The sequence below is a fragment of the Aspergillus oryzae genome, chromosome 2, assembly GCF_000184455.2.
Source record: "Aspergillus oryzae RIB40 DNA, chromosome 2".
NCBI lineage: Eukaryota > Fungi > Ascomycota > Eurotiomycetes > Eurotiales > Aspergillaceae > Aspergillus > Aspergillus oryzae.
In genome coordinates this window covers 2,098,648-2,122,839 of record NC_036436.1, presented here as the reverse complement: position 1 = coordinate 2,122,839, position 24,192 = coordinate 2,098,648, and the positions used below count along the sequence as shown (strand labels likewise).

General features: G+C 45.6%; 10 protein-coding genes across 10 annotated transcripts; 3 read left to right on the top strand and 7 right to left on the bottom strand.

Moving 5' to 3' along the window:
* Nucleotides 1-425: 425 nt before the first annotated feature.
* Nucleotides 426-1,302, bottom strand: AO090003000010 (uncharacterized protein; the record flags this gene model as incomplete). Its single annotated transcript, XM_001819200.3, has 2 exons — nucleotides 426-1,063; nucleotides 1,233-1,302. 2 exons carry the CDS (start codon nucleotides 1,300-1,302, stop codon nucleotides 426-428), a joined length of 708 nt encoding a protein of 235 aa, XP_001819252.1.
* A 523-nt stretch (nucleotides 1,303-1,825) lies between these two features.
* Nucleotides 1,826-2,731, top strand: AO090003000009 (18S rRNA methyltransferase BUD23; the record flags this gene model as incomplete). Its single annotated transcript, XM_001819199.3, has 2 exons — nucleotides 1,826-1,848; nucleotides 1,915-2,731. The coding sequence occupies 2 exons, from the start codon at nucleotides 1,826-1,828 to the stop codon at nucleotides 2,729-2,731; spliced, it is 840 nt and encodes a 279-aa protein (XP_001819251.1).
* A 628-nt stretch (nucleotides 2,732-3,359) lies between these two features.
* Nucleotides 3,360-5,021, bottom strand: AO090003000008 (isocitrate dehydrogenase (NAD(+)) IDH1; the record flags this gene model as incomplete). Its single annotated transcript, XM_001819198.3, has 5 exons — nucleotides 3,360-3,447; nucleotides 3,508-4,411; nucleotides 4,489-4,563; nucleotides 4,634-4,694; nucleotides 4,989-5,021. The coding sequence occupies 5 exons, from the start codon at nucleotides 5,019-5,021 to the stop codon at nucleotides 3,360-3,362; spliced, it is 1,161 nt and encodes a 386-aa protein (XP_001819250.1).
* A 1,363-nt stretch (nucleotides 5,022-6,384) lies between these two features.
* Nucleotides 6,385-6,883, bottom strand: AO090003000007 (uncharacterized protein; the record flags this gene model as incomplete). Its single annotated transcript, XM_023234693.1, has 2 exons — nucleotides 6,385-6,632; nucleotides 6,820-6,883. 2 exons carry the CDS (start codon nucleotides 6,881-6,883, stop codon nucleotides 6,385-6,387), a joined length of 312 nt encoding a protein of 103 aa, XP_023089792.1.
* A 476-nt stretch (nucleotides 6,884-7,359) lies between these two features.
* On the bottom strand, nucleotides 7,360-8,160 carry AO090003000006 (uncharacterized protein; the record flags this gene model as incomplete). The annotated part of the gene is made up of 1 exon (XM_001819196.3): nucleotides 7,360-8,160. The coding sequence occupies one exon, from the start codon at nucleotides 8,158-8,160 to the stop codon at nucleotides 7,360-7,362; it is 801 nt and encodes a 266-aa protein (XP_001819248.3).
* A 938-nt stretch (nucleotides 8,161-9,098) lies between these two features.
* On the top strand, nucleotides 9,099-10,276 carry AO090003000005 (proteasome core particle subunit alpha 7; the record flags this gene model as incomplete). Its single annotated transcript, XM_001819195.3, has 5 exons — nucleotides 9,099-9,101; nucleotides 9,166-9,231; nucleotides 9,299-9,457; nucleotides 9,550-9,876; nucleotides 9,935-10,276. The coding sequence occupies 5 exons, from the start codon at nucleotides 9,099-9,101 to the stop codon at nucleotides 10,274-10,276; spliced, it is 897 nt and encodes a 298-aa protein (XP_001819247.1).
* A 211-nt stretch (nucleotides 10,277-10,487) lies between these two features.
* Nucleotides 10,488-11,248, bottom strand: AO090003000004 (lumazine synthase RIB4; the record flags this gene model as incomplete). The annotated part of the gene is made up of 3 exons (XM_001819194.3): nucleotides 10,488-10,905; nucleotides 10,981-11,146; nucleotides 11,206-11,248. 3 exons carry the CDS (start codon nucleotides 11,246-11,248, stop codon nucleotides 10,488-10,490), a joined length of 627 nt encoding a protein of 208 aa, XP_001819246.1.
* Nucleotides 11,249-12,338: 1,090 nt separating this feature from the next.
* gfa1 (glutamine--fructose-6-phosphate transaminase (isomerizing) GFA1) lies at nucleotides 12,339-14,746 on the bottom strand (the record flags this gene model as incomplete). Its single annotated transcript, XM_001819193.3, has 6 exons — nucleotides 12,339-12,559; nucleotides 12,620-12,781; nucleotides 12,832-14,222; nucleotides 14,296-14,527; nucleotides 14,614-14,684; nucleotides 14,742-14,746. 6 exons carry the CDS (start codon nucleotides 14,744-14,746, stop codon nucleotides 12,339-12,341), a joined length of 2,082 nt encoding a protein of 693 aa, XP_001819245.1.
* Nucleotides 14,747-19,012: 4,266 nt separating this feature from the next.
* On the top strand, nucleotides 19,013-22,766 carry set1 (histone methyltransferase SET1; the record flags this gene model as incomplete). Its single annotated transcript, XM_001819192.1, has 2 exons — nucleotides 19,013-22,598; nucleotides 22,663-22,766. 2 exons carry the CDS (start codon nucleotides 19,013-19,015, stop codon nucleotides 22,764-22,766), a joined length of 3,690 nt encoding a protein of 1,229 aa, XP_001819244.1.
* Nucleotides 22,767-23,291: 525 nt separating this feature from the next.
* AO090003000001 (RNA methylation protein TRM112) lies at nucleotides 23,292-23,785 on the bottom strand (the record flags this gene model as incomplete). Its single annotated transcript, XM_001819191.3, has 3 exons — nucleotides 23,292-23,296; nucleotides 23,346-23,535; nucleotides 23,600-23,785. 3 exons carry the CDS (start codon nucleotides 23,783-23,785, stop codon nucleotides 23,292-23,294), a joined length of 381 nt encoding a protein of 126 aa, XP_001819243.1.
* Between the last annotated feature and the right edge of the window lie 407 nt (nucleotides 23,786-24,192).

Genomic DNA, 24,192 nt, shown 5'->3' with positions numbered 1-24,192 from the left:
TAAACGACAGCTATCTTTTGGTCGTACTCAATGCAGGGAAGGGCTCTCGTATGCTTCTATCGGTTATGACATGACTTGCACATACCTATTTCCTACCGGCTGCTTAAATCGTGTTCTTGTCCCCCTTTTTTCTCAACCTTCGCCGTTTTCTCTCTTTGTCTGGTTTCAATCGCGCCGCAGAACAAATTTCAAAGTGTTATATACCCCTCCGCTTGTACTTACATCAATATCTATTAGCACCTTCAACAATGCAAAGTTTCTGCCGCCCACTTAGGTTTATATAGGTGCGTGAAGTCTGATCAGAGCCAAGTAACCCGCTCATGCTGCTCTTCGATTTATTGTCACTTTGAACGGTGATCGTAGGACAAATACATTAACCAGACTAGGAGACCAGAATAATGCTCATTACGTAGTTTTGTAGCGCCTCAGAACCTTTTCGAGCGTTCACCTCTCCAAAATCCCATCAATTCGCCGTTTTCTTTGACCCAGTCCCGAACACTATCCACCAGAACCTTTGCCATGCCCTTGTTCTTGGATTTCCCATCTGAAGTCAAAGTATTACGAGCAAACCCTGGGGCTGAAACATGATCGCCAGTAGCATATTCGGACCCTATGCTGGGCAAGACATTTTCACCCGCACTAAGGCTGACAAAGAGCGCAAAAGGGACCAGCCAGACACAAAGTCCGAAATAAGATGCAACTTCAGTGAAAGTCGGCATGTCCTCCGCATTAATTTGGTATGGTTGACGCCAGCTGGATGCAGCTCGCGACGCAGGTAGAGGTTTTGAGAAATGACGGAACCACAGCCAATGGTTTAGACCAACAAGAACACATGACAGAATGAAAAAGGGATCCGATAGCTTGACGATAGGAAACCGTCTTAAATTGCTTGCATAAACGATGTGCGAACCGATGCCGAGAAGGGATAGAGAGAAAGGAAACCGGTCAAATACGAATAGGAGGATCTGGATGAGGATAATGCTGTATATCAACCGAGTCAAAAGGCGACGGGTGAGAACAGTGTGTTCTTCTACAAGCTCCGACATATAGTAGAGCCCAGAAGCTAAAGATTCGTCAGTCCAATGCAGTCTCAATACGATTGAAGCCGCTTGTTGGCAATTGAGCCGTAACACAGCTGTATACGATTTATTTCGCTTCACGTCCACTGGCAAAATATCCCAACTTAGCAGCCCCTAGCTGCCACCCGTTATGAGGCAACACACATATCTTACCTATGGCCAAAGTAAGAAATGAGAACCCCACAATAACCCCCAAATATCCTAGTAAGGGTAGGATCCACATGTTGGCGAGCTCAAAGTATCAGTCTAGCTCCAGTTATTATAATAGATGTTCTGCGGTTCAAGAAGCGGACAAATGAAGCCAGACAATCGCAAATCTATCCGATGATAAAAAGCGGTTCGATCAATTGGATTATGAAATAGGAGCCGTTAGAGGGGCAAATTGACGGATGTTGGATGACTTGAATAAAACGCGCGGTCAATGATTTATGGAGTACCACATATGCTGATGTTTTCATGCCTCAGGCGTCAATTTACCGTACAAGGCACCAACTCCACCTTTCCCCTCCGGCAGAATGGAGATGGGTCCGGGAAAGAAAAAAAAGAAAGTCCCGAAAGGGAAAAAGAACAAGGGTCTATATCAAGTTCTTTTCGTCTTGTCCTTTAACTCTTCTCTTTCGGACTTATGTCTTAATCTTATTAAGATTTTCTATTGAACATTTCACCTTCAACCTTCTGATTCAAAAATAAGGCATACGTTCTAAAGCACTTCGCTAAGTAACGGAGTTTAAATTAAGGTAGCAGCTATGTCACGTCCGGAGGATGTCTTGTAAGATCCCAATCCGAAGAAATTGCGCAAACATCTTACCGACCATTCGTTTGTCTCTGATCAAAGGCCCCCTGATCTTTTCTATGACGACAATGAATCTCGCAAATATACCACGTCCTCGCGAATTCGTAATATACAGTCTGATATGACCAATCGAGCGCTTGAACTACTTGACCTTCGATCTCCATCACTGGTTCTTGATATCGGCTGTGGCTCTGGGCTTTCCGGCGAAATTCTTTCTGCAGTGCCCCCTGAACATGGGGGGCCTCATACCTGGATAGGCATGGATATCTCACCTAGCATGCTTGATATCGCCCTTCAACGAGATGTAGAAGGTGATTTGTTTCTTGCTGATATTGGACAAGGAGTACCATTTCGCCCAGGCACGTTTGATGCAGCTATCAGTATCAGTGCCATTCAGTGGCTCTGCAACGCTGAAACGAGTGATGTTAGTCCTGAAGGGCGCCTACGGCGTTTTTTTGAAGGCCTTTATGCTAGCCTACGGCGTGGGGGCCGTGCTGTTTGCCAATTCTATCCTAAAAACGATGCACAGCGAAATATGATCAGCGGTGCTGCCATCAAGGCCGGTTTCGGAGCTGGTATCCTAGAAGATGATCCCGGGACAAAGAACAGCAAGCTGTACCTTGTTTTGACTGTCGGAGGCGGTGGTCTGCAGGGTGATATTACTGGCGTCGTGAATGGAATGGATGATGTTAATATCTTGGACGCCAGAAGAAAGGCAATGGAGCATGGGAAAATGCAACTGCCCCGGAAAGGCGATAAGGCCTGGATTATGCGAAAAAAGGAGCAGATGGAGAGAAAGGGCAAGGTTGTGAAACAGAATTCTAGGTACACTGGCAGGAAGCGGCGTCCAGCTTTCTAATCATACAACCATGGTTGGCTTCCTGTGCTTGGTCAAGTCGATATCCCTTTGGTGTTGGGGCTCATTGCGTAGGAAACAGAAAACAATAAAGCAGAAGGGCAAATTAGAGCCGTGGCCACGAACGATATGGATCTAATGATTGCGTTGTGACTATTTGCATCCAGGCGCAGATCCATTTACAGCGTGTAGGAACCAAACGCCAGCTACCCTTCTAGGTCCTTAAGAGCTTCGTGAATCATGGGAATAGACCTTGCAGCGGTATTCTCCTCTTGCCAAATTGGGTTGGCTCTTAAAGCCCGCTACATCTAAAGAGGTGCCCTAAAATGAGAGACGCGAAGACGGCTTCCCCATGCAAGCTTGTGGGAGATCAGATGGAAGTATCCTGCTGATTAATAATTAAAGCGAAATTTCTTCTATTTTCAAAACCTAGTATGTAATTTTACACACCCTAGCTCCGCAAAATTGTGATAAGCATCAATTGTGAGTAGGACGCCTTCGATGTCGCTTCAGCGAAAGATAATACACAGTAAAGACACAAACCCAGGGAGCATTCACTGAGTAATCTACTGGCTTATACAAGCTTTCATTATCGTGAGAACAGCAATTAAGCCGGACAAGGTCCCGCAGTTTACAAAGCAGCCTCCATCTTGTCCAGAACGGCCCTGGTGAATTCATGGGTGGTAGCCTGACCACCCATGTCGCGGGTTCTCGTTTTACTATGAGAGAAATTATCAGTAAGGGAGCAAGGTATCCCATAAACGGGTCGAACTACTCACCCTTCACCAATGACATCGTACACAGCCTTGGAGATTCTGTTTGCGTGATCATCCAAGCCGAGGTGGCGCAGAAGCATAGACCCGGAGAGAATCATAGCACTAGGGTTCGCCTGGTCCTTGCCCTTGATATCGAGCCCGACATGACGGCAGCCGGGTTCAAATACAGCAACGTCGCGACCCATGTTGCAGCCAGGGACAACGCCTGGGCCGCCAACAAGGGCTGCACCGACATTAGAAAGAATTCCGCCGTACAGATTGGGCATGACCATGACATCAAACTGCTGGGGCCGGGACACGGCCTGCATGGATGCATTGTCAACAATCATATCGTTGACCTCCAGAGTCGGATAGTTCTCGGCAACCTTGTGGAAAGTGCTACGGAACAGACCGTCGGCCAATTTCATGATGTTTGCCTTGTGAATGCAGGTGACCTTCTTCCTGTTGTTTGCCAGGGCAAAGCCAAAGGCAAATTTAGAGATACGCTCAGATTTGGCACGAGTGATAATTTTCAGCGACTCGACGACACCCTGAACAGACTGATGTTCAAGGCCAGAGTATTCTCCCTCGGTGTTCTCACGGATGATGCAAAGGTCGACATTCTCATGGCGTGTCTTGTAGCCCGGGATGTTCTTGATCAGAACAATTGAGGCAAAAATATCAAGCTCCTGTCGGAGAGCAACATTGAATGATTGGTGGCCCGAGCGCTCAACAGGAGTGAAGAGGATACCCTTGAGACCCAGCTTGTTGCGGCGAAGGGAAGCGATAGATTCCTTAAAAAGTTCTTCCGAGTGTTTGTTGCCCGCATCAACACCACTAACATCTACCTGCTCCCACTCAATGGGCACATTATCGGCTTTAAAAATGGTCTTGACCGATTCAGCAACTTCAGCACCGATTCCATCACCTTTACTCAAAAGATAAGTAGGCAGCGTTAGCAGGTATATAGGCGACTCCAAGGGGTATATGAGAATGTAGATATACCTGGAATAAGCGTGACCGTGTATTTGCCGCCATACTTGGTCGGCTTGAAGATGTCCGACTGAACGCTAGCGAAGGCTAAAACTCGCGAGTCAGCCATACGATCCATCTAAAAACCAGCCATACGGAGGAGATATAGACGACATACATCTTGCTGCCAAGGAGGAGCGGACGGTGGGAGCTGTCACCGCAGCGCGACGAAGGAAAGACTGTCAGGATGCAAGTTAGCGAACGAAGAAAATGGTGGGGAAATCACACGTGAAATAGGACATATAAGAGTAATAATTCTAGGAATAAGAGATTGACGAGGTATGCGAATTAGAAGTATACCAGAACTGAAGAGCATGGAGGGAGAAAAGGGAAGGGAAGGGGGGGGATTAGAGCCTGTAGTGGTCCGATTTCTATCGGGCAGAAGGAAGATATGCAAATAGCCAAGGGTGACCCAAGGACAAAGAGAACACAATTCAAAGTCAGCCATTGATCGGGTATGTGCAGATACTTACTTGCGCGGGCTGCGCTGTCCTTAGGGAAAACATCTTAACAATGAACCAGGGGGTGGGGGAAGGGAGGGAGAGGAGAGAGGCGAAAAGCGAATCTAGCTAGAGGAGAGAAAAAGGCGTGCAGAGGGAAGAGAGACGGAGGACGGGAAAGAAAGGCGGCCAAGGCTAAGGACAGGGAGTGCACGAGACGCCGGAAAAAACGGCGGATCGTCTCGGCATCCATGAAAGCCAACCTGTTCTTGGACAAGAAAGATCCGGGCCGATCTTATCTTTAGGGTCCCATCACTCAATTAATCTATAATCAATCAATCAGCTCAGTTACGTTCTATAGAATCTCTTAAAAATAATGAGTGATGCATTCTTGGTCTTGAGATTGTAAAAACTCCAATCAGATTATATTTACATTCTGCTGAAAGCAACTAATTCTTCTTCGTTACTCTCAAATTTATACTAGAGATAGTATTAGTATCATTGAACCTTGTTTTCTTCTTTGTGTTGACTAAAGAGGAAAAAGAAGAAGATTTAGGAAACCCATCCCCACTTCAAGTTTTAACTTGTTCCGCTCCTTTGGTGTTCATTGTCCTCATTATAACAAGCCGACTTTTCCCCTTTGGTATGTCAATCAGGGTCTCTCTTGTAGTAGACGTATATCCGTGCATCTAGGAAGCCATCCCTTATTGATGACTTCTTCTGGTTATGAATAACCTTTCAATGGAAAATGGCCATATACCTAATGGTAGATCAATTGAATGGTGTTTCGGAAAGAAGAATAGAACCTATTCGTTACCAGTCTGGTTGTAGAAAAGACCATTCGAACCACTGTGGTTGCGCAATAATTCCTCACTGTGATGTACAAAAGAAACATTCAATTAGGGCTCAATCAGGATGCCGCTTGAGTCTGCAGAAGTTTGTTGCACCCAAGCCCTGGCTATTCTTGGGCTGAATCAAGTGTAGGGGGCAGTCCATGGTATGTAATGCTATTCATTTCCCTCTATGATGTATGGTCCTGATTGCTCCCATCTCTGTTGCGGGTCTTATTGAACATACCATTGATCTCCTATTCGGTAGGCTCTATTCAGGGTTGTGGTGTTTTGTCTTTCGTCTCGTCTTGCATTTCCTCTTCCACATGTGAATAAGGCAATTTCTCCATCGAGAATACAATCTCATGAGTTCAATCAGTAAGGTTCCTCGCCTTTTCGGTTTCCATGATCCTATATAATTGACATGAATCCTGCCCATCTCATATCATGATTAAGAATCTCGATCCTCACAACTTTCAGCTAACTCAATCTAAACCTCCTATCAACCTTGTCATCTGAAAGTCAGTTGGTTATCGAATATGAAGCTCATTTCTGTCGTCGTTGCCGCTCTTGCAGCCACCAGTGTACAGGCCGGTGTTTTACAGAAATGGTGCTCCCTGCCTGCTCAGGGCTGCTACATGCTGAAACGTGCCGCCGATGCCAGTGGAGACGTTCGACGTTCTGCCGAGGCCCTTTCTGAGGCCATGCCTGATGCAGAAGCCTTGGCCAAGTGGTGTGCCTTGCCTGGTCAGGGATGCCTCAAAGCTAAGCGGGCTGCTGAGGCTGTTGAAGAAGCCAGACGTTCCGCCGATGCCCTTGCGGATGCTATGGCAGATCTTGGAGAGTACTAGAAGGGTCAGTGAATCCACGTCTTTGTGTTGCAAGCGTTGCCCCCTAGTAGATTCTGATTGTGTTTGAACTAGGTCCCTCCCACGAGCCTTATCTTTCTAAAGATATGTGTGGCAGGAGCATTGTACATGGCAGATATCTATGCAGGCTTATGGCCGAGTCACTCTTTCCAATGAACTACTTACGGTCATCGTTACTTCGTCCTTTCTGGTGTTTACATCGTTTGAGTGCCCTTGGCCCAGGGCGCATGAGTGAGGGAGGCTATAAAGGGAATATTACAAAAACAGAAAAAAGAAAGGAGTAGGAAGATGGAGAAAGGGGAGGAGACAAGTGAGATCAGGGCCCCATGATATGTGCCCCATGATATGGGACAGCAGCTATATATGAGCTGTTACAGCAATCAGTTACTATCGTTATATCTGTTATATGTTCACCATCTGTTTCTTATGCGGCTCATTCGGTTCCTCTCACCAAAGATCTCCAGTAAAACTACACCACCTACGCAAAACCACCCCACTTTCTATATATAATTCATCCTTACCCATTGCGACTTCTACTATAAACATGACCAACACCCCTGCACATATTTGATGCAACCCACCGCCTAGCGTGTAGTATATTAATATCCACCAGGAATAATCGAATTATTTACAAGGACCTAGATGAATATCGCAAAAGAAATGATAGCAAGCGATCTAATGAAGACGGGTCTAACCTTCTAATAATCACGCAAGCCATCTAGGTTGTAGGAGACCACAGCCTGCATACCGATTCATCTCCTCCAAAGTGCCGTACTGATATTCCAACGCATCTGACTGGGAGTGTTCCCACCATCGATGGCCCTGAGCCCTGTAGATGGGGTCGTTTGCCAGTTTATATGGTGAGCCCGTTGTTGGCTCATTCACCACAGGCATGTTCTTGATTGCAGATAGCTCATAGTCTCTCTGTGCAAGAACCTCATAGCCAGAAATCATATACGGTTCGGCATACTGGTGTCCATCGCTATTGTTACCTCCGTCGTGTACTGAGTCACACATATCCAGATCGTCAGTGGAATCCGTATGAGTTGATTGGTTTGAACCCCCTTCATTGACCGCTGTCCCCCCAGAAGGATTTGCACACAGCTCGGAGTTCGACTGATTCACCCGCTTCATCCCTGAGTTGCTGGATGCATCTCTAGACTCTGGGAAGATTTGCCAGATCTGGATCAAGCGTAGTCGTTGCTCCGGCATTGCATTCTCAAATAGCTGTAGCTGTGTGGAGGTAAGTGATGATGGGTTGATGTTCTGTAACCTCAGCATTTCATGTGCTGAGTTTAGAGTCACGCTATGGCCCAAGGACTCATCATGCTTCGGCGATCCTGTTGGAAATGTGCAGCGAGCCACATGAGAGGAGTGATGATAATGTTGGGAGATACTGTGCGCGACCGGAACATGAGTGGACGATGGCATTTCCTGACTGCCAGACGATATTGGTATATCCATCCGCATCTGCCTGGAGAAGAGTGCCACGAGGTCTTCTTGCATTTGCAGATTACCTTCGGATACCGACAAGCCGCACTGTACGACCGCTAGTCAGGAACACACCCAAACAATAAAAATAAGAACAAGAGCCATCTACCTGGCTACAATGAAAATCATCGGCAAAAGTAGCAAGTGCACGAGTGTTGTGCAACAGGTACCCACAGAATGAGCAGGTATACGATGTAGATAAAGACATAGTTTGGGACGTCTAGAATCATAAAAAGACGAAGAGAAATGAGTCGTACAATATGAAGTTGTCACAGATACTACAAGAATAGTAAAGATTCATAAGCGTATATACGACAGAAGCAGTACAAAGAAGTAGATTTTCACACGGAGTAAGAAGTTCAATCATAAGCGCTTGAACATGCTGGAAAGAGGGGGAGTATAAAGCCCCCTGGATGGAAGATGCTACTACTCGAGCGTAGACTGCCACCGATTAGAGACTGGCGTAGATGCCCAAAGATACGGGTAGATTGGGCACTTATAGCGAGCGATTACGCTGGCGACTGAATTGAGACTTAACCAGGTTCTGGGATTTCATTGGCGCCACTTTACGTTCAGACTAAAACCAATAAAAAGTCCAAGCAGGTATACAGCAAGTAAGGAAATGGAGGGGCATGATTACACTGTCACGGGGTATCAAGGATGTTGTTCCGTATCATGTGACTCTATAATACCATGCCGTATCCGTACTAGTTAGCAGGCAGAAACCCCGTGACGCGGAGCTAGGTTAGACTGGGCGGTCATACATACGTACCGTCCGTACCTTAGACTGCGGTAGTTACTACCTTGCTTATTATTAGAAGCTTCCAACATTACTTCTCACTACACTTCTCTTCCTATCAGTTTGTCGTTCCACATAATACTTGTTGGATTTCCACTCGAGAAAGAAAGCAGTGATTGCCCTTGTCTTGTGACAAACGAAACTAGTAAAGACCATGGTTCGTATCTGTTTCCATTTATGTGAAGGTTCCCCAAACACTCACTAACATCATCATAACACAGACGTCCATCGGTACTGGTTACGATCTTTCTAATTCGGTCTTCTCGCCAGATGGCCGCAACTTTCAGGTAGCCAATTAGCTAAGATTTCCCGTAGTTTTTCTTTGACAAGTCACTAAGTCAACTACATCGATAGGTGGAATATGCAGCTAAAGCGGTTGAAAATGGCGGAACAGCCATTGGTATAAGGTGCAAGGACGGCGTCGTGCTAGCTGTTGAGAAGATCATTACTAGCAAGCTCCTAAAGCCGGGTGCAAATAAGAGAATAGCAACAGTCGATCGACACGTTGGTATTGTATGTCCCAACCCAACTTCGACCCTTGTCGGCATAACCCATGCAGTGGTCATCGGGCCTTCTTACTGATATGTGTGGATGGAAATAAATAGGTCTCTGCCGGTCTAGTTCCAGACGGTCGACACTTTGTTTCCCGTGCTAGAGATGAGGCTGCTTCATGGAGAAGCGTATACAAGGGCCCTATCCCTGTGTCTGCTCTGTCGAATCGTTTGGGCAGCTACGTACAAGCTTATACCCTCTACTCCAGTGTACGGCCTTTTGGTGTGACCGCTATCGTGGGCGGCTGGGATTCTGAAGCCGAGCTTGCCGTCGATGGTCAAGTCGGCAGTGGGCCTAAATCAGGCTCTGGGGGTAAGGTTGATGGGGCTAGGGCTGGAGGACCAGGCCTATACATGATTGAGCCAAGTGGGCTGTACTGGGTAAGGCAGACATCAATAATCTTAAACTAGCTACTGCGCGCTGACTGCTGCTTCAAAGGGTTACTATGGTGCCGCTACCGGGAAGGGGAGGCAGGCTGCGAAGGCTGAACTTGAGAAGTTAGATCTAAGTTCGGGTAACCTGAGTTTGGTTGATGCCGTGAAAGAGGCAGCTCGAATCATCTACGTCGCACATGAGGACAGCAAGGACAAAGATTTCGAGTTAGAAATGTCTTGGATTAGCTCACTCGATGGGCCAACCCATGGCAGGCATGAAGAAGTGCCCAAACAACTTCTCGAAGAAGCAGAAAAGGCGGCAAAGAGGTCTCTAGAAGGTGAAGACGAGGAGGAAGAGGAAGTAGCAAAGGATGGCCCCAACCAAGGCGAGCGGATGGAGGAGTAGAATGAGCAAACCAAAGACGGAATATAAGAATATCCTAATACAAGCCTTTTTCATTTCCAGCAAGTCTTCCAGCAAGTCGTCAATCCAGTATATTGTTGCGCATACATAGTAAGTCCTATACCTCTGACCATGAGGGCCTGTTACTGAAATACTAACTTACAAGTCTCATCAAATCCTAACGAACAATTCCCTGGAAGTTTTCGAAACAGACCTAGGCAATTCTACCTTCAGCCCATTCTCTTCTTCTTGCTCCAAGTTCCACGGCGGCGCTGCCCCAATCTTCTCCATGATTATGCATTCCTTTCTTGCCTAGCCCAGCCCTTTCCAAGCCCTGTTCTTCGGTCAAAACGGTGAGCACCCCAAAAATGACAGGCACGCCCGAATCTAATTGAACACGCATCAATCCGTGAGAGACAGCATCTGCGATGTACTCAAAATGCATGGTCTCTCCCTTAATAAGGACACCGATGGCGATAATGGCGTCAAACGGCCTAGAGGTAGCGGGTGTTGGCGATTCCGGGGACGCTTTGCTAATGTCTGCGGTAGAGGAAGAGAGCAGGTCCGTGGCACTGATTCCCTCACCGGAGGACGAGCTCTTGGCTGCTTGTAACTGAGAAGCTGCGTAGAGCCTAGGAGGAAAGAGAGCAGGCGTCAGAATGAACTCCTGGTGGTAAAACAGTGGCATAAAAACAGGTTACACTTACCGCTGAGCGGCATATGGTAACTCATAGCTGCCCGGGACAGTGAGGGTTGTGATATGGTCCTCAACTACACCAGCTGCCAAAAGGCTCTTCCTTGCCCCTTCTACGAGAGGACCAATTATGCCCATATTCCACCTTGCATGAACAATTGCAATTCGAAGCCCCGAGCCTATGGAAACTGATAAGCAAACGATGAGCTAAAACTCCCTTCTTATATCTCTCTCGTACCGTCAAAGCTTGGAGTAGCTCCTGGTCCCTTCAAAGATGCCATGGTTGAAGTTTTTCACAGTTTAAGTGGGCTCAATCTATTGAGAAAGCTGCAAGTCATATACAAGCCTTTGTGCAATGATTAATGAATAATCATATGGGGTGAATACCCCGCGGACTGGTGGGAGATGAGTTATGATTACGTAATTCCTGGTCTATTCAGAGAACTAGTCCAAAATTCTGCCAAATCACCATGACCGCCTTTTTATTATGTTCAACCTTGCTGGAGCACAAGTCTGTTTTCAAGTTGTACTTGTTTCAAAGCACCACCGCCCGTATTATTACCACTGTCACCTTAATAGCCTCAATCTGAGGAGAAACAGTAAATGTAAGATATTGAAGATCTACTCAAATTTATGCAAAGATCAAACCTTGTCTGATTGCCCCGTACACAGTACTGCGCTGACGGCTACTGTGAAAGGGCGCGGTGGGACCGTCAGTTGGATGAACAAGAGTGGCAATTTCACTGCCTGTACCGCTTCGAGCAGCAGTGATATGAACCTATTCTACATCGTATGATTGTAAATCGTAACCTTTAATGGTATCCCCTTCTATGTTGTCGAATTATTTCGAGGCTAGGTAAGAAATTGATTAATCGTTCTAGGAGTGGATGGCTATTTTATGCTATCCGGCATGAGGTGTGTGTGGTTACTACACATACTGATCAAAACCCCCATTTCAGATATATTGCCGTATTGTTGTACAGGGATAGCGTTCTCGCTTGGGAGCGGATGTCCACTCAAGGTTAACTATATGTAGTAACTGTTGAATACTAAGGTAATTACTGTTGGATAATCATGTACCTATCCGCGGACTGTTGAACAAGTGACAATACAGGTCGATCTACTTATAATAAGGATAGAACATTATCCTATTTTGAGTGGCACACAAGGAGCGTGTTCAACCCACTAGTATCCTAGTCAAGCCATTGAAAAATCTTTTCAGAAATATCATTGCCTGCAACATTGCATTCTACCGGACAATTATGAAAATAAGAGAGGACAAAAGCGGGAAACTAATCAGAGATAGTAAGGATTCTCGATAAGACTCTGCAACTTCCATAGGCTAAACCTCGCTGTTGCAATAGCGACAATTTACTCAACTGTGACTGACTTCGCAAGATTGCGAGGGAAATCAACATTGAGACCCTCAGACACAGCCAACCAGTAAGCGATTAACTGCAAGGGGATGACATTCAGGAGACCTTGCAGGCAATCGACAGTCTTTGGAACTTCAATCTTCACGGTTTGAGCCGAAGAAAATTCCGGGTCATCGGAATTACAAATTACAATAGGACGGCCACCTCTGGCAATGACTATCAAAGTATTAGAAAAAAAGAAAACCACATCTACTTAACCGCTAGTCTTCAACTCACCTTGTTGATAAGCATTCAACGACTTCGTGAACAGGTTGTCCCTCGTAAGAATCATGATGATGGGCAAGTTTTCATCGACAAGGGCAAGAACACCATGCTTCAACTCGCCGGACATGACAGCCTCGCAATGGAGATAAGAGATCTCTTTGATTTTAAGTGCACCTATATGACGCATGAGCTAAGCATAATACATCGTATCAGCAGTCACTAACCTTCAAGGGCAGTAGGGAATTGACCACCCCTGCCCAGCAGAAGCAAACTCTTTTGATTCTTGAAGTTTGCACACAATTGTTTGATGGGTTCGTTAAGTTTCAAGATCTCCTTGAATTGCTCGGAGACCTTAGAAAGGCCCTCCATAATCTCCTCACGCCTCTTCTGCTTAGACGCCCTATCCTCACTAAGAGACAAAGCGAACATGACCATAGCAACGAACTGGGACGTGTAGGCCTTGGTAGAAGCTACCCCAATTTCGGGTCCAGCGTTGATGTGCACACCGCAGTGAGTGAGAAGTGAGATAGAGGACCCTACAACATTAACAATACCAACGGTCAATGCTCCGCGTTCGAGACAGTAGCGCAAGGCCATAAGGGAGTCAGCGGTCTCGCCAGACTGAGAAACGAAAACACACGTGTCATCACGGAATACTGGAGCCTGTCTATCCAGGAAATCGGAAGCAAGTTCAACAGAAATAGGAATCTCAGTAAGCTCTTCAAAGACTCCACGCACAGCCATGCATGAATGGTAACTAGTTCCACAGGCAACAAATATGATTCTTCTGCAGCGGCGGATAGTAGAAATGTACTGCCGCAGGCCACCGAGTGTGACTTGCTTGTTTGCAACATCCAGTCGTCCTCTCATGGTATTGATCACAGACTCGGGTTGCTCGAAAATTTCCTTTTGCATGAAGTGGTCAAACTTGCCCTTCATAATCTCCTGCAATTCGAGTTCAATTGTCTGAATAGCGCGAACATTAGAAGTACCATCATCTTTTGTGAGGCGATGAATGTTTAACTGTCCCTCATGCACATGAGCGATATCATCATCTTCGAGATAGAGGACCTTCTTCGTATGCTCGACAATTGCAGATGGGTCAGAAGACAAGAAAAACTCAGCTGGCTGGGGGATGCCATCATCGGAAAGGAAAGCGCGAGACTGTGACCTATGCAAAAGGGATTTGTCAGGTGGGGCAAGGAGGCCGGTCGCAGACTTCTTGATGGCCACGTTCTGGGAGGCCTGCTCTGCAGGAAGGGCTCCATCTTCTGAGTATTCGACGTCCACGAAATCCACCTTCATCTTCTTCGACGTTCTCACGCCAATAACAAGCGGCGACCCCTTGCGAGCCGCAATGACCTCATGGGGATAATGTACGGATTTGATGAGAAGCCCAAACGCGCCCTCAAGCTCCTTCACAACAGCCTTAGCCAAAACTGTGAATTCGATATCGGGCTGTTGGTCATAGAGATATTTGGTAAGCTTTGCAATACATTCGGTGTCTGTGTCAGTCTCAAAGCGGAATCCCTTGCTCTCCAACAAAGCCTTGAGCTCTTTGTAGTTGGTAATGATACCATTGTGGACAACTGAAAATTCCCAGTTCAGATCGGACCTGCGTGCCAGGAAAATTAGCAAACAAGCCTGATCCTAGTCGAGCTGATTAAACCGTGGAACATCGGACTCACCTGTGGGGGTGGCAGTTCAAGCGGGAAGGCGTCCCATGAGTGGCCCAACGAGTGTGAGAAATACCAGCATGAGATTCAAAGGATTTGGTCAAGTCAGGCTTGCACTCATCAATAAGCTCTCGAAGCTTAGCAACCTTGCCCACTTCCTTGAAAGCACAAACTTCATTCTTCTTATCGCCATCTATGGCAAGACCCGCAGAGTCGTAGCCTCGGTATTCAAGACGGGAGAGTCCTTCAATATGTCAGAGGAATACACAAACACTCCCAAAACCAGAGTAAACAAGGTCCAGTGAGGGTGAAAACAACAGGAATGCCAACCATTGAGAAGAGTGTCAAGAATAAACTTGCGGTCCCTCTCGACGAGGTAGTTAATGTAGCCGAAGATGCCGCTAGGGGTCAATTAGTTACATCAAACATTCAGTAAGCCTGGGTCTTCGGGAACGTACCACATGGTTAAGGTATGTCAAGAGAGAGAGCGAGTCAAAATGTGGAAAGGTGTAGAATGAGATGACTAGGCGTTGTAATGCTTCGATAACAAATGTTGCCTCCGGATATTGAAAGCAAGTCACGTAAACGGTAGTGGGGTTTCTTCAAAGTGCACTCTGGAAGGGAATATACTGTCAACAAACGAATTGGAAGATACCATGGAAGGACAACATAAAACACACTTTGGATAATCCAGCTAGAATATTACTTGTGATATTCTTAAAGGGCGGTGTGGCGAGTGAGAGAAGGAAGCGAGGAGGGGGAGAAGTTGATAGCAAAGGGGAAATTGAGTAGATCGACAATCTGTTGGAAGGAGGGGGAAGAGCTATGTTTTATGTTGTGAGATCGGCCCACACAGAGACCAGGGAAGCTACTATGGACCGGCTCCAGGGCGCAGCCATTCATTCAACATGGAGCTGGCCAATAATGTGCCTTTTCTGCACCTTACACAGTTTGTTGGACCTACTGGTATGTTTCACTCGTGACTCTCGGTTGGAGACCTTTTATGGCATGGACATGTTGCTAAGTTTACCTACCAAAAATTCAACAGGTCAGTGGCTCCACTAACAGATCAAAAATAACATATCGACTATTAGGGACCTAGCTAGCTATATCCTTCCCTTCCCTGCTCCATGGATTTTTTTTATTCGTATTGTAAAATAGTGCTCCGTACGGAACTCAAGAAGTCTACTTCTTTAAACACCAGGCATATACATACAATAAGCAGTACTATGTCCTATTAGCGTGTGCATAGAACAAATATTTTTCTATAACTTATGAATCTACAAATCGTCATCATCGGGAGAAGAGAGAGGAAAATGAGGAAAAAGGGAAAGAAAAAAAGAGGGCTGTTAGCCTCCACCCCCTCGGTAGTTCCTGTGCGGCTGATATGCTACCCTTAATCCTGGCATTTCACACTCACCATCGTCATCTAACTCCTACTTGAGTAGGATTAGGTTCAGTCCAATTTTAGACCCCTCAATCATGAATCAAAATTAGAAGCTATTTACATTGACTAACCCATAAGTATCTTCTGGCACACGTATAAATATCTATCAGTGACATTATGTAGGTTGTAATTGTACTGTAAAAGGGGTAGGAAACACACGAAAGAGGGACTCCTCCGGTATCCAATAAAGGCCTGGTCTGGTACCGACAGCCGCTGTTGCCACGTTCATATTCTGGTTCTTCCCGTAATCAAAACTGTGATGCTCAGAAGGATAACCCCCCTTTTCTCTTGCAACCAATTACTATTACGGGCCTCTTACCTCGTGTTTTTAAGTATGAGTTCTTGATGGCAACTACCTTTAGCTACTGTTCTTCCCCTTTTTGAAGGGGGGTAGGGATTGAAGGGAGAAGGGGTGGCTTAAATCACCTTAACTGGATACCGAATACTCAAGTGTTCCAGTCCAGTCCCTCTCGCTAGACAGTTTCCTTGATACTTCTTCGGTGGCGAAATTTTTATTTGTGTTTTATTTTACTTCTTTCCTTTTTATTTTAGGGAAAGAAAAAAAAAGGGGGGGGGGAGGGGGATATCTAGTTCCAGTGTCCATATCCAACGTACCAGGGGCGAAGCATATTGGTTTTATTTTTATGATGTCCCAGGGTTGCGGTTCTTGAAGTTACTATTTTTATACCTTGTTACGAGGCTTGGTCATCTCCCTCTCTTTAAACTATTTCCTATCACTTTAGGGCTGTAAAACACCGGCACTGTAATATATACCAATATACTGAAACGTAGTATCTTACAGAATGTGAATTAGTTTAAACATGCCATCTCTAGACTCATTCAATGGATTAAAAGGGACTATTTTCTGAAAGGGTACATACAGTACATTACACAGGATGAAGTGGGCATATAGGATATGCATCATGTGTATTTTGGGTCAACAAATACCCAACTACTTCATTGGTTTTAGTATTATCCCTGAAGGTGCAGCACATTGTCATCTGGGGTGGAAATTAGTAGAATCTGACCAGATACCAGCTGGGCAATTAGTTTCCTTAAGGGGCCACTCTAGTATGTAAGTGAGACCACTTTTAGCTGTACCTGGGACTCAAAATAATTGGCTTATTTGTGTCCTTACATTGTGGAATGTGAACAGGTTACACACTTAGGCAGGCTAACCGCAAACTGTATACAGTAACACCTGGATATAAGCAAGGGTTTGAGCTGACTGCCTAAACTGCTTGAGGTATTATTTGTATTAAAATCACTATATAAATCCTTCTTGGATGTGGATATAGTAGAATACTGTAGTATTATATAATATTCTTAATAGATTTCTGTTGTGCAAAGACTCAGAGGAAGGTAGATTAAAAGAATTCTTGTAATTATATATATTTTTGTTGTTGTCAGGTAGTAGTCCTAGACTAAATTAGTAGCCCGAGATATTCACACGTGACTTTATATAATTCTATCAAATTCTCTGATTGGCTGGTTAGACCCACTATACCTCACTAGTACTATATAAGGAATTTTGTATGGGAGACTGAGCAGTTTACTGAAAGTTCCCTGTATCGAGGTTTTCTGCAAATTTATATGGGAAACAATAGGAGACAGTCTGGTAGATTGCTTATACCGGGTATATTCCCTATATCGGAGTTCCTTATATACAGTTTTACTGTACCCACAACAGTATCTACTTTTACTCCGTATGCTATTTCCGAGTAAGGCATCTTAATGCCCTTTTGCATTCCTAGCACAGTCAATGCTTGCTAGGAATTACCGTCTATTAAGATCGTTGTTCCTCTATGAATAACAGTCATGTACTCTGTACTGTACAGAGAATATACTGGCTAGTTAATTATTTAAATACATAGAGAACATTAGTATCTATCTCTGGGTTATACCAAAATTTCCCCCGGTCTTGGAATGATATGCAATTTAGTGGGTGGGGCTTTCAACAATCAAATACTCTACTCCGGAGTATGGTTTGTTTGTGTTTTTATATGCTCAGAGCTGTGCATGGCAAGTTCTATAGACCTATAGAACTGTATCTATGTCAAATGATAATCTTCATGCTCAATAAAATTCACCTCTCAGCATCCAATCCTCTAGCATTGTATATAGAAGTCACTGGATTTTCTCTAACATATACTATGTTCCCAGACTTCCAATTCTCCATGGAGACATAGTGACGAGTATGTATTTGCTAAAATCGTCTCCTGAGAGCATGTGGAAATCGTGATGTGGCGTTGATTGAGATAAATGGAGCCCTTGATGAGATATGTCTGTAAGAAAATATTTTGCCCTAATGTATTAGAAATATTTGTGTGGATAGTAGTTTGCGGTGTATACAGCCAAGAGCTGGTGTCTATTATATTAATGTGATTTTGTCATCCATGATTGATACCTTTTTCACAAAAAGAATTTAAGCAGGTTTCTGCTGAATATTAGAACGATACTTGGGGAATATACAGAAAACTGGCCGCTATTATAGGTGACATAAATTCTTTGAATCAATTAGGACATTAAAAGGGGAAGTAAGAATATCCAAGAGAGGAAGACAAGGATAGATAGATTGAGGACAGTGAGTAACTGAACTATCTAATCTTAAATATCTCTGAGCTAATAATATTGAACTGGAGATAATAAATATTTATGATTGAAGTTCATTGTGTTCACTTTAGCTACGTACTGACTATTTACGCGAATGAACTCTGCAACATGTGCTCTAGGTCCAGGATCTAAACAGTGACATTGGCAACACTTTCTTCCCCTCGCCCCTAAGGAAAAAAGGAAACAAGAGAAGACTAAAGACCGCTCCTCCCACATTCAAAATACGCGAAGCGAGTCTATCACAATAACTCTTTTCCTTGCCAGTGGACTGTACTCATTTTCAGTGAGACTCCATGAAATCCCCTCCCCCACCGCTCCAACTTTAGTCGTGAGTTCCTTCGCGTTTTGGTCCTTGATCGCGTTGGTAGGGCGATTCAAGAACACATCTAATGGACACTTTTTTTGCGATCCTGAACTTCCCAAACTCTCGCATTCCTCGAGCTCACGTCAATTCAACCGCTCCCCTTTGCCTTCGATAAGCTACCGCCTTCCACCTTTTTCTCACAACGTCCGTACCCGATCTCTTCTGCCGGATTTGATTCCACCTTGTACGGTTTACACCAGGGAAGATTCCTGGCTTCATGACTGCGTATTAGCCGAATATAACGGTTAAGGATGCTGCCTTCTGATCGCAGCTGGTCTGATTTTGGCTCGTAGCCATCTCTCAGTATGTCGCGCTCCTCGGCAGGCTTTGCAGACTTCTTCCCTACTGCGCCGTCTGTCCTCCAGCAAAAACGATTTAAAGTAACTAGGGAGCGACCGCGACCTAAAGCCCAAATCGATAGTGAACATAGCGATGAATCATCAGCGTGCCCCACGGAAACAAGAGCTATTCTCAACCTATCTAATGGCGGTGCATCTCTGGATTCAGGGCAAATATCTTCTACTGATTTAAAGAAAACGTCACCGGAATCGTCTGTCGAGGGCTCTGCAAGTTCTACAGCAGGAGATCGTTCAGCCCTTAGCTTATCTGTTGCTCAGCATGGCGCGAACTCGCATGAAGCGCGTCTTGACACCCTAACTCCTCTTACCAATGCAGAATCATCGCCTCCTCAAAAAGCAAACTCACCCCGGAATAAAATAGCAGAAGGGATTGTTGCAAATACTACTATCGACACTAAAAGTGGAATAAACCCTCTCCATACCCCGCCAACACCACAGTCTCAAGGCCGTCGCACTGGAAGCATCAGAGGTTACAAGCTGGTCTATGACCCTGACACCGAAAAACGATCATCTTCGAAGGAGAAGCGAAGAAAACCCCGTTATGTCGATATTATTCTGAGCGAGCAAAACAATTGCCCACCAGATCCTCGCCTGGGAATCCCAAATTACATGCGAGGTGCCGGTTGCAAGCAGAAGAGGAAATATCGACCAGCGCCCTATACCCTAAAGCCTTGGCCTTATGATGCCTCATCGACAATAGGGCCCGGCCCCCCTGCGCAGATAGTTATCACTGGTTTCGACCCGCTCACTCCAATTGCGCCGATCAGCGCCCTGTTCTCGAGTTTCGGGGATATTGGCGAGATAAATAACCGCACGGATCCGATTACTGGCAGGTTTCTTGGAATATGTTCAGTAAAGTATAAAGACAGCGCTTCATTCCGGGGCGGCGGTCCTGTCCTTGCAGCAAGCGCGGCCAGGCGAGCTTACTACGAATGCAGAAAAGAGCAGCGCATTGGAACACGAAGGATCAGGGTTGACTTGGATCGCGATGGGGTTGTCTCAGAAAGATTTGTGGCTAGGACAATTGAGTCCCAGAGGATGGGACAGAAAAGCAATCTTCAATCTACAGAAGAGGTGAAATCTGATTCGGAAACAAAGAAAAACGAGCCTCCTCCGACGGCGCCAAAAGGTCCTTCAGGAAAAACCTCAGTTCGCCCTATAGTTGCAATTCCTGAAGGACCGAGGGCAAATTTTCTTAAACCTGTCATGCCATCTTTGGTCGAGGAAGTACCCATTTTGGGTCAGATCAAAAGGGACCCGTATATCTTCATTGCGCATTGCTACGTACCAGTCCTTAGTACAACCGTTCCGCACCTTAAGAAGAGGCTCAAGCTGTTTAACTGGAAAGACATTCGTTGCGACAAGACCGGGTACTATATTATATTCGAGAATTCTAGGCGCGGTGAGGAGGAAACTGAGCGCTGCTACAAAATGTGCCACATGAAGCCTTTGTTCACCTATATCATGAATATGGAAAGCCAGCCTTATGGCAATCCCAGCTACGAGCGCAGTCCAAGTCCTGAACGATGTCGAGCAGAACAACGCGAGCGAGCAGAAAGAGAAAGACTGAAAAGAGAAGTGGGTCTTGATATCGAAGAAGAGAAAAGGCAGCGAGCGGTTGACCTTGATCCCTGCCAAGAAGTATTAACCATCATAATTCGAGACCTGAAGGATAAACTTCTTGAAGATGTGAAGTCACGCATTGCTGCACCAGCCTTGTATGATTACCTCGACCCGGACCGGCATGCTCTGAAGAGGAAAACGTTAGGTATCGCTGATCCAGAGGGGATCAAGAGGCCCATGTTTCGAATTGATGATTCGTTCGGGACACCAGACTCGAGGTCAGGGTTGTCAGACGCAAGGCGTCCGTTCAGTGGATCTACTCCAAATATTCTTGCACTTCCTCGTATTCGAAAGGCTCGTCATCTTGGTCGCACAGATACTGCTTTCTTGGATGAAAGGCGCAAGCAGCCGCTGCGGAGAAGAGAGGTCCGACCACTGTATCACCGATTACAACAGTTGCATGACGTTGACGACTCAGATGATGAGCAACGAACACCAAAAGATACGGATGAGCAAGATAGCCGGCCCCCAAGTCGGATGAGCTCAGGGACCTCGGAGTCTGATGATGGCGACGGCTTTGTTTCCGAGGCTTTGGGCCTTCCAGTTGTAGAACTGGCTGGCTCAGGTCAAAATAAAGAGCCCGATGAGATTCTGAAAGACAACCAATCGGTAGGCGAAAGTTCACAGCTTGAAAGCAACGAAATCTCTCCAGAGTTACGGAAGCGGAAAAGAGCCAGCGAAGAACTCGAGGCGCGCAAGAGACAAAAGGAAGATGACGAACTTTTTGGCATTAATCCTATTGCAGAAGCTGAAGTCGAAGGCACCCAAATCATCGCAACTCCTATAGCCGTGGACATAAATCTCGAAGTTTCAGAAGCTGCTTTGAGTATCCTTCCAAAAGAGAGTAATGATAACCGGCAAGAGACTGGAGAAGCCAACCATCTGGACTTTGATGGTATTGATGTTACGTCCTCGACGATAGAAAAAGACCGCCGTGGTATACTAGATCCTCTTGACGATATCGATAATGCGGCTGCGCGCGAAGAATCCCGAACAGAAGTGGGATGGCGAGTGTCGAATGACGAGCCTAGGCCCATTGTCGATGACGACGACGCAATAATCATGGATCTCGACGGATGGCAGAATCTAATTAAAGACGATGAGGATCTGCACTTTCTTCGAGATATTCTTGTTGGATATTCCGAGTCCAACGTTGGGAATTTGTCGGCTTGGGCATGGAGGCAGAAGGAAATCAAAGCCCTCAATCATCCCGGAGATGTGGGGCCCCTGCGCGGAGGGACTGGCATCGCAGGATATTACGTGCCCAATACAACAGGTGCAGCTCGAACAGAAGGAAGAAAGAGAATATTGGAGTCGGAGAAGTCAAAATACCTGCCACATCGTATCAAAGTCCAGAAGGCACGTGAAGAACGAGAGGCCAGAGCAAAGAATGATCCGCATACTGCTGCGGTTGAAGCTGCAAGAGTTGCTGCGGCAAAGAACATCTCTAAGTCTACTTCCAGATCTACACGGGTCAATAACCGCCGATTGATTGCAGATATCAATGCACAGAAACAGGCTCTTCCCACTCAATCCGGAGACGGTGACGTCCTTCGCTTCAATCAGCTGAAGAAACGAAAGAAGCCAGTACGCTTTGCTCGGTCAGCTATCCATAATTGGGGCCTCTACGCAGAAGAGAATATATCAGCAAATGACATGATAATTGAATATGTAGGTGAAAAAGTGCGGCAGCAGGTTGCGGACATGAGGGAGAGGCAGTACCTTAAGAGTGGGATCGGCAGCAGCTACCTTTTCCGCATTGATGAGAACACAGTTATAGATGCTACAAAGAGAGGGGGCATTGCTAGGTTTATCAACCATAGCTGTACACCGAATTGCACTGCCAAGATCATCAAAGTCGATGGTAGCAAGCGTATTGTTATATATGCCTTGAGAGACATCGAGAGAGGTGAGTTTGGCAAAAGCGCATAATATCGCGATGGGTGTACAAGTTAACTTATTTATCTCTGCAGATGAGGAGCTGACGTATGACTACAAATTCGAAAGAGAGTGGGACAGCGATGATAGGATCCCATGCCTTTGTGGCTCAACCGGGTGCAAAGGGTTCCTTAACTGAGATGCCCAAGCGCATGCTCTCTGTGCACGGGACTTCTCGCTCTGTCTGCCTGCCTCTGTTGCCCCCTCTTTATGTTCCATTTCTTTCACTCAACATAGCATAATATCCGGACTTGTTTGACAGATGCAGCGTTGGTATTATGGCGTCTTGGCTGAGGCTTGGGTTAGCAACTGTTCACATAAACTGGCCTGTGTGTGATTTTCTGCTTTCTCTTTTCCATTGTTGTATGTGGTTCCCATCGTGGCAATGCTTTGTATTTCATATTATTTCTTGAATCAACTGCAACAACCATGTATCATATAGCTTCCATCACTCGGCATTTCGTCACACATAAGCTTCTTCATGATATATGCGATTCGAGCAGGCACAATAGAGGTTGGCGGGGGTCGTGACATATAACATGGAACGTTTTCCGGTATAGTACTTGATATACTAATGAGGCAAGGATAGGGAACAAGATCTCCCATGCTATTGTAATCTGACACTCAGTTTGCCGTGATTAATGGGACAGTATATGCAGAAGGTTTAGACTAAGAGAAGTCAGAGAGTGCAGTATGGAAAGATGACGAGGCTACAGACCCAAATGACTCGGTAGAAGGAAGTTTGCGATCCCCTCTTTGATCAAGTACTCATGCCCACAATTACCACAAGTCAATTTTCCCTCATTAATATGCGTTTCCAATAATAATCGATGAAGCTCCTTTAATATTTGCTCATCCTTGAGCTCATCGCCCTCGGGCTTCTTATCCAGAATTTTGGGGAACCCAAGCTTGTAATGAGTGAGCGCTTTCCTTATTTGAACACGTGGCATAGCAGCGTATCCATTTACTTACCTCATTTGCCATTATCTGCAATGCATGCCAATCAATCCGAGGGACAATGTTACGAATGAAATCAGGTTGAAAATCAAGCTCCTGCAGCTCAAGTTCCGCATCCCTAAAATGAAGTGGGAACGACGCCGGTGATGCCTTGCATCCTTTGACGGCACAGGTCAAAAAATTGGCAGTAATCAGCTTCATTAAGTCTCTTTGCACTATAAGTATGCTGGCGTGATTGTTCAGTTGAGGGTGGAATAGGTAAGGGCAGAGACAGTAGAGGATATTGCTGGGAGGGGGGGGCAAATTATCTCACAGCGGAAGGAAACAGAAATCTACTGCAAAAAATTTCCAACGTGAATAGTACTTTCACCGGTAATGTAAACTCCTAAACTCCCAACCAAAGTACACAGTCAATTGCTGGCCATTCACGATGTGTGTATTTGCTAATAAAGTCCATATAACAATCTATTTCCATATTATCGAATTCACCTCCTCGTCTCATATCACCTATCGAACATTATGCATCATCTAGCATCGCCCTATCTCAAGCTAATAAGATATATCATAGCCATTATTGTATTGATAGAAAAATGGGTCTGTTGACCGCC